Source organism: Nanorana parkeri, unplaced genomic scaffold, assembly GCF_000935625.1.
Source record: "Nanorana parkeri isolate BGI_ZX_2015 unplaced genomic scaffold, ASM93562v1 scaffold923, whole genome shotgun sequence".
In the NCBI taxonomy this organism is placed as follows: Eukaryota; Metazoa; Chordata; class Amphibia; order Anura; family Dicroglossidae; genus Nanorana; species Nanorana parkeri.
In genome coordinates this window covers 619651-628124 of record NW_017307191.1, presented here as the reverse complement: position 1 = coordinate 628124, position 8474 = coordinate 619651, and the positions used below count along the sequence as shown (strand labels likewise).

The 8474-nt window shown below is 47.2% G+C and overlaps 1 protein-coding gene across 1 annotated transcript in view; it reads right to left on the bottom strand.

The window, feature by feature from the left end:
• Window positions 1-4619: 4619 nt before the first annotated feature.
• Window positions 4620-8474, bottom strand: part of LOC108795015 (toll-like receptor 2) — a 15342-nt gene continuing 11487 nt past the window's right edge. Inside the window, exon 3 of the mRNA XM_018566182.1 lies at window positions 4620-7201. Within this exon, the coding sequence (XP_018421684.1) occupies window positions 4620-7175 (2556 nt within the window). The 5' untranslated portion in view covers window positions 7176-7201. The remainder of the gene's footprint in view (window positions 7202-8474) is intronic.

Genomic DNA, 8474 nt, shown 5'->3' with positions numbered 1-8474 from the left:
AGAGAGAGAGGAGGGACAGAGAGAGAGGAGAGAGAGAGAGAGAGAGGAGGGAGAGAGAGAGAGGAGAGAGAGAGAGGAGGGAGAAGAGGAGAGAGAGAGAGGAGGGACAGAGAGAGAGGAGGGAGAGAGGAGAGAGAGAGAGAGGAGGGAGAGGAGGGAGAGAGAGAGGAGGGACAGAGAGAGAGGAGGGAGAGAGAGAGAGAGAGAGGAGAGGGAAAGCAGAAGGGGGAGAGAGAGAATGTTGCATACCATATAGTTCATGAAATACACTCTACCCCCTTTACCAGTAATCTGCTGATCCTGAAACACATCTGCTGGTGACACTGGAACATCCTCCAAAGTTATTAATCAGATGTAGTCCTGTGTTGGAGATTTAAATGCAATTGTTGATGCAGGAAGCAGAGAAAGAAGATGTTACATAGCACATTGTTCAGGAAATACTATCTACACCACTTACCAGTAATGTGCCGATCCTGAAACACATCTGCTGGTGATGCTGAAACTTCCTCCAAAGCCACCAGTCAGATTCAATCTCTTCTTGGAACTTTAAATGTGATTGTTGATTCAGGAAGCAGAGCAAGAGGGTGTTGCATAGCACATGGTTCGGGAAATACACTCTACCCCCTTTACTGGTAATCTGCTGATCCTGAAACATCTGCTGCTGATGCTGAAACATTATTCTAAGCCACCAATAAAATGATGTGCTGTCTTGGGAGTTTACATGTATTTTTTGTTGCTGAGAGAGAATGTTACGTAGCACATAGCACAGGAAATACACTCTACGCCCATTACCAGTAACCTACTGATCCTGGTGACGCTGTAACATCCTCAAAAAGTTACCAATCAAATGTAGTCCTGTCTTGGAGGTTTAAAGGTAATTGGTGATACAGGACAGTGGCGTAACAATCGCCATAGCGACCCAGGTGGCCGCTATGGGGCCAGGGCACAGTGGGGCCTGGCCAGGACATCCCCCTGATGCCATGCGGACCGCCTGGGTCGCTATGGCATCTCAGGCTGCTGGCTGCCACTGGCGGCTGTGAGGAGGAACGTGTCGCTGTTAGATCGCCGGCAACCTGTCAGTGATCTGTGCAGCGGGCGCATTCCTCCAGACAGCAGCGGAGGAGGAGGATGCTGGGCCCGGCGTCGGCAGCGGAGGAGGAGGCGGGGCCCGGCGTCGGCAGCGGAGGAGGGGCCAGTGACATAAGAGGAGGCTGGGCCTGGCGATGGAAGGGGAGAAGGGCTCAACGATGTAAGAGGAGGCGGGGCCTGCCAGCGACCGTGCAGGAGGAGGCTGACAGGTAAGAGGTGTGCAGGGGTGTGACCAGCCCACCTGAGACCCTGCAGAGCCCACCATAGAAAGTCAATGCTGGGCTCTGCAGGGTCACTCTCAGGTGGGCTGTTTGGGATCTCAGGTGGGCTCTGCAAGGATCGTGACTAGAAATCACAGAGGCCCATACAAAATTTTGCTATGGGGCCCTCTGATTTCTAGTTACGCCCCTGATACAGGAAGCCGAGAATGAAGATGTTACATGGTACATAGTTCAGGAAATACACTCTATGCCCTTTACAGTAACCTACTGATCCCGAAACACGTCTGCTGGTGACGCTGGAACATCCTCAAAAAGCTACCAATCGGATTCAGTCCTGTCTTGGGAGATGAAATCAATTTAAATAATGAATGAGGAAACACGGAGACCTTTTATAAAGTTATAAACTCCGTCATTCTTTATAAAACATAAATAGATTTACAAACATTTCTTTTCTGTAACAGCGTTTTTATAAAATGAAATGACCCCGAAGGACAGCCCTGAGCACAATATCTACAGAACATATTATTACAACACATTGAGACCTTCATAACACCTCGGAGTACATGTTTAACATTCGGCCCTTTAAGGATTACATAGACGGACGTTTTCCAGGAAGTGGGTGGAGCCTCAGGAAACACCCCCCCAGCTTCAGCTTCTCATATAGTGTGAGCTCCAGTTGGTTGTCTCCCCCTCTAAGGCCCCTTCTGTGGTCACACAGGCAGATGCCTTAACCTGGATGAGCGAGGGTGTATTTATAATTGTGTAAAAACAAAAAACTATTCCATTCACAATAAAAAAAAGTTTTGGTGGCGTTCAAAAGAGAGGAAAACCTGGAAATATAAAAAGAAAAGGCAACAAAAACTTTTTAAAAGATAAAACCCCAAAACTGATATGTCACTTATGACCTGGCTAGGTTATCACCCACTGTCTCGTCTGGAAGTCTCGCTCCTCCTGCGGCATTCTCCATAGTAGAAACGTAAAAGGCAACGGTGAGAGCTTGACTGCCTTGTGGGCGGAGCTGAGAACACCGGTGACGGGATCGCACTGCTGCCCACACAAAACAATCCGGACAGAGAAAACATTTCTGTAAAACACCATTTTGAGAGGAGCTGACCCTTTACAAAAAATGTAAGACTGCAATAAACGAGGAGGAGGATCAGCAGAGGAAAAAAGTTGAATAGAAAAATAGGGGGTGTAAGTGCTAAAAGGTGCAAATTCAGGAAAGGGTTCAGGGCCAAATAAAGTCCCGCCCCTTCTTTGTAATTGGCTGTTAAAGACCCTAATAATAAAATGTAGGCTATCACCAGAGATGATGTCTCGGAGGTAAGGACACCGCCATACATGGTATGAATATAAACATAGATAGACAATGTGAGGTATATACAACATATAAAACATACAACTACAATCTGTCATCAATATACAAAGACATATAAAGTGTATCATAAAGTGTGAGGGCGTCGTCCCTTTAACGTTCACAGATGCGTCGAGCTCGTGATTAATACTTAGAAATTAGTTTCTGAGGATCAGACGGTCGCAGTGACTAACCATCATCAGAAAACTCGCCCATTATAGTGTAATCCTGTCTAATCCTAGTGGCCTTTCTCCATCATTATAACCTGTTTCCGGAAACTCTGATCATTCTGGCTGAAGATTAAAGGGGAACGTGTCCGGGCAGGGATAGGGGAGCTGCTGCCAACTTGTTTTTGAATTTCTACAGGTTCCCACCATCCCTGTGCTTAGTTCCCGGGTCTGTACACCTGCTGTGCCCATTATAAGGGGTGCCCAGGATTCCCTATGCTGAGTTCCCGGGTCTGTACACCTGCTGTGCCCATTATGAGGGGCTCCCACTATCCCTGTGCTGAGTTCCTGGGACTGTACACCTGCTGTGCCCATTATAAGGGGTTCCCACCATCCCAGTGCTAAGTTCCCGGGTCTGTACACCTGCTGTGCCCTTTATGAGGGGAGGGGTTCCCACCATCTCTGAGCTGAGACCTGGGAACTCAGCACAGGGATGGTGGGGGCCCCTCATAATGGGCACAGCGGGTGTACAGACCCGGGAACTCAGCACAGGGATGGTGGGAACCCCTCATAATGGGCACAGCGGGTGTACAGACCCGGGAACTCAGCACAGGGATGGTGGGAGCCCCTCATAATGGGCTTAGCAGGTGTACAGACCTGGGAACTCAGAACAGACCTGGGAACTCAGCACATGCAGCCCAGCAAATTCTGAAGTAAACCTGAATAAAAGCTATGGGATGACTTATGCAAGCATTCTGGACAAAGAATCAGCAGGGCAAAACCATTCTGGGACCATGTCTGTTCCGTGGGGAGGTATACTGGAAGGTAGAGGTATGGTGTGAGAGTCAAGGCTGATGCCAGCTTAGGTGATTATTCTTCAGAGCTGAAAAGTGCTGAGGTAATGGGCAACATAAAATGTTCTTTTCCCAATTTTTAACCGTCGTTTGATAAAGTAAATATAAATATTTATAGTGGGACCCCAGCCAAAACCGCAAATGTTTTAGCTTTGTATAGATCTGTGTAAGAACCTGGTGTTTACTGTTGTCTATGTACCCACTGGGGAGATGTAGCCCCTAATTTCCTGTCCTAGAGGGATGGACAACAGGAAATGAGTTAGTACAGCCCAAGGGGAACACTTCTCAGCTCTATACTAAAGGAGAACTATGAGGTGAGTGCTTTTCACTCACCTCATAGTTCTAGCCAACCTGTGACTGTCACAGGTCGGCTCAGTAGATCGGGAGGTGAGCGAACACATACCGGCGTTCGCTCACCTCTCGATCCTGTCACGGCTCTCTGCCGTGACAGAGGAGGGGCTGGATTCCCCGCTCCTCCAGCGCTGACTGGCAGAACGGACGGGGGAGGGGGCGGGTACAGCTGGCTCTGCCTCTAGATAGGCAGAGCCAGCTGTCAGTCACCAGCTGGGCGGATCCACGCAGCTGGGCGGACATAATTGTCGGGATCCGCTGCAGCTGCGGCGTCTCAGTATACCGCGAGCAGCAGCTCGCGGTATACTGAGCCTAGGGTGACGGGAGGACGCTAGTTTGTGTCCTCCCGTTACCCTAAGGAGAAATATGGGGAAAAGCCTTAACCCCATAGTTCTCCTTAAGTAAAAAATGTTTTGGTGGAGGTTTCACTTTATGTACAATATAAAATAATTCATATTATCTGTTCTTGGTCGTGGTCTGGTTGATCATGTATCAAAAAAGGCTTTCACAGTGAGTATGGGAGGCAAGTTTGCCTCCACTGAGTAATATGTGCAATATAGAGAACAATTAGGACAATGGAAGTTCATAAAATACAAGAAAATGTCTGGTTTTCAGGTGTATTCACATCGCTGTCCTCTGTGGGGGTGGTCTCTGTAGGGGTGGCCTCTGTGGGGGTTGACATTTCCTCAGAGCTGCTCTCCTGCCCCCTAATAACAGTTTCATTGACCAGAGATACATTATCTTGTCCCTTAATACTTGAGCTGCCCTTCCCTAAGATGCTCTTGAGTTGGACCCAAAAGAAGGGTTGTCTGCTTTCCTCCATAGGCCACTCCAAATACGTTTTGGTCCTAAGAATTTTCCGTAGCCTGTGGAATCTTTTTGGCAGATCTTCCATACTGACGCTTTCCTTGACCACCAGGATAACGTCTTCAAACGCGTGGCCAATGGCCCTTTGGTGGGCGAAGTAGAGCTCGTAGTTACACCACTCACTGTTGATGAAGTTGTGTGACAGAATGAAGATGATCTTTTGGCTGTTCTCAATGTTCTCTATGATGTTATCGATAATCCATTTCCCTGGCAGAAAGTCTCTCTCATGGATGCATACTCTGTAGGGTGGGTCAGAGTTCTCCAGATGGCGGAGTAGAACCCCTCTTACCCAATCAGCGTCCGAATAGCTGTAAGAGATGAAGGCGTGGTAGTCATAGTCTCTGCTGTGTTTTGCCTTCCGCGACCGATATTTCATTTGGATTATTTGACAAGTCGCTCGAATGTACCATGGTACATCGAATCTCCAACACAGCAACATGCAGACAATGACAACGAAAGCCGTCACCGACGCAGATATGGCCACCACCAAGCCAACGCTACACTCCAGCCTTCCAGGGCTGAAGTGTTCAATCCTAGTGTCCAACAAATACGGGGGGTGATAGCAGTAATAATTATCGGGCCAGTCATCAAGACCCAAAGACCCTTCTTTCAGAGTGTCTGTGATGAAGGCATAAAGGTCACATGTACAGTGGTAAGGATTGTTGCCCGCTGTCAAGTGTGTCAACTGGGGCAAATCTCGAAAAGAACCCTGATCAATAACTCCAAAGGAATTGCCTTCCAGTGCCAGCACTTGAAGGTTGGGACTGCGCCACCCTGAGGGTATGAACTTGATTTTATTGTTGCTAAGTATCAGTTTTGTCAAATTGGTGGCCATGTCAAAGTAATGCATGTTCAATCTCTCGAGCTGGGAATTGGAGAGGTCCAAGTGTTCCACTGTTGTAGGTAGACAGCGGAACACTTCGTACCGGAGCAAATTGTCCTTCAAAATAAGAACTTTGATGTTAGATGTCCACACACAAGTTTCGTCGAGGCTCCCAAGGTTGTTTGATCTAAGGTCAAGGTGGGTGAGTTTTGGCCACCGAGCTGTCAACAAAGATACCGTCTTGAGACTGCGCATCACATTGTCGCTGGCATTAAATATCTTAATGTTGGGTAAAATATGATCGCTACACAACAGGTTAAACAGGTACGAGGCCAAGAGACGGTTTCCTGATACGTTTAGCACAACCACATTGCTCATCTGGCCCCAAGCATCGCAAGGAACAAAGTTGAAGTTCACATTAATGATACTGAGGCTAGTGACCTTGTTGAACCAAGTGAATGTCCAGTCAAATCGAAGTATGTCTGGGTTGGTGACATCCTGTATCACCAGGTTGTCCAAATGTAAGTTGTCAATGATGACTTCTGATTTATTGGCATTTGGAGAACGGGCAAAATCGATGGAAACCAGGTAAAGATTCCTTATTGAAGATACTTGGACATTCTGCAAGACCAGACGTAAGAGGTTCTCATTGAATTTCCCTCTGTAGAAGACCAGGCCTCTTACATCAATATATGGTAGATAAGAAAATATATCCTCAATGCCCGCATAATAGGACAACTCAAACAAATTCCGAAAACGAAGGCTAGTGAAGGATTTATTTGTCAAATCCTTCAACATAGCACCAAAAAGTGTTGCGTTTTTGTCCACAGCGATGTCGAGCCACAAATTCTGTGTGTCAAGGAATGAGAAGGCCCCGGGTTCATAATAGTCTAAGCTGGACTTGGATTTCAAAGCAAACCTAATAAGATTGATATTTTGGATGGAAGCAAAGTCATCTTTGAAGATGCCGGAGACCAGAGGACCTCCTACGGACAAATCTTTCAGTTTTACCAGAGTGCCGAAGACGTCTTCAAGAGTTACACGTTTGTAGAGGTTGTTGGACAAGTCAAAGATCTGCAAGTCTCCCAGATCTTCCAAGGAAGAATGAGGAATCTCACTGAGGGAGTTATTAAACAAACTCAAGTTCCTTATGAGTACGTTGTACTGAAATGTTCTATTGTCAACGTACGATATATTGTTGTAGCTCAGGTTTAACGTGTGTAGCTTGGGATATTGGAAAAAGTCATCTGCTCCTATTGCCGAAATTTTGTTGTACGATAGGTCCAGGTACACCAGGCTCTCTGAGAGATTCTGAGGGACCTGTTTCAGGTTCTGTCCTTTGCAAGTGACGCTTTTTCCATCCGTGCTGACGCCACAAGCCCCCTGGCACCGTGGCAAAGCTCCGGTCAAGACTATGAGGGTCATCAACCACCCAATGGACTGGAACATATCTAGGCAATCCACATCTTCTTTTTCTGAAAAATGAGAATTAAATACAATTATCTGGATGATCCAAATTAAATACAACCCTACAAACACTTGGTGAGGAGGACTATGTGTCACACGCCGAACTGTTAATTTCCATTTTCCTGATATGTGGCGCAAAGTTTTACTATGCAGTGAAGAGAGGAGAGCTGGGATGAGTCCTATCTCAGGAGAATGGCGAGCCAGCCAGGTAACTAGCTATTTCAGGTGGGATTAGCATTGGCAGCCACTTCAGGATCAGGAACTTGAAAGTAAATAAAGCCAAAACTTTTTTTTTTTTTTTATAGAATGGAGAAAAGGTTTCCCCATTGGGGAGAAATTGCTTAATTTCCTGTTTCTGAGACAGGACAGGAAGTGATAGGAAATATCTCTAATGTCAGGGATATCCCCGCCTAGACAGTTGTCACTGGAGCAGGTATACCCATTGGAAAATTTCCCCTCTATTCTCATTCCAGTGACAACTCAAAATTTGTATTCCCATTACTTTATATCCTGGTGAGAATGGTCACCGAAACAAACAGAGAAGGTGACTCTTTCTAGGACACAGACAGCTAGAAAAATGTGGGGTTCAAATCCTTCCCCCTCCATCTAAAACAAAAAAAAGGCTTTAGATATGCTTTAAGTGACCCTTAATTTGCCTTTAGATATTTCCTGGCTGTGGGATGTGCAGTATCATCTAACCCTTTCCTTCCCAGCCTAACTGTTTCTAGCCCCGCCCTTTTCATTCATTGGATTTCCGTTCTATCAATCATGAAGGCTCACCATCCCATGTGGACGCAGGGGCAGGGGCGTCCCGGAGTGGGTATCGGGTGACACCCTGCCGTGACATCATCGTGCATGACGTCACCACGCCCGTACGCGATGATGTTATTGCGCATGCGCTGCCATCTTGGTGATACTTGCCAGCGCCCATCTTGGTGATGGACGCCGCCAGAGAGAGGAGGTGACGTTCACCCGGCGGGATAAGGTATGCCGCTGGGTCCCGTCCTCTCTCCTGCAACTGTCGGGCTCTCGGTCCCTGACCAAGTATCTGACTTTTCAGAGGGGCTGACACCAAAATGACTGACAGTCACCCCTCCAATGGTGTCACCCCTCAACCCCCCGTTTGGGACGCCACTGTGTGGACGTTACCTTGGGGCGTTCTGCATGCAAATGCAGCCTGCTTAAGAACACCAACTCCACCAGACTGACACCCACTTATCAAGGCACTTTTAATATTTGCATAACTCCTCCCACTGCTTATATCAGGGCTCTTGAGGAAGT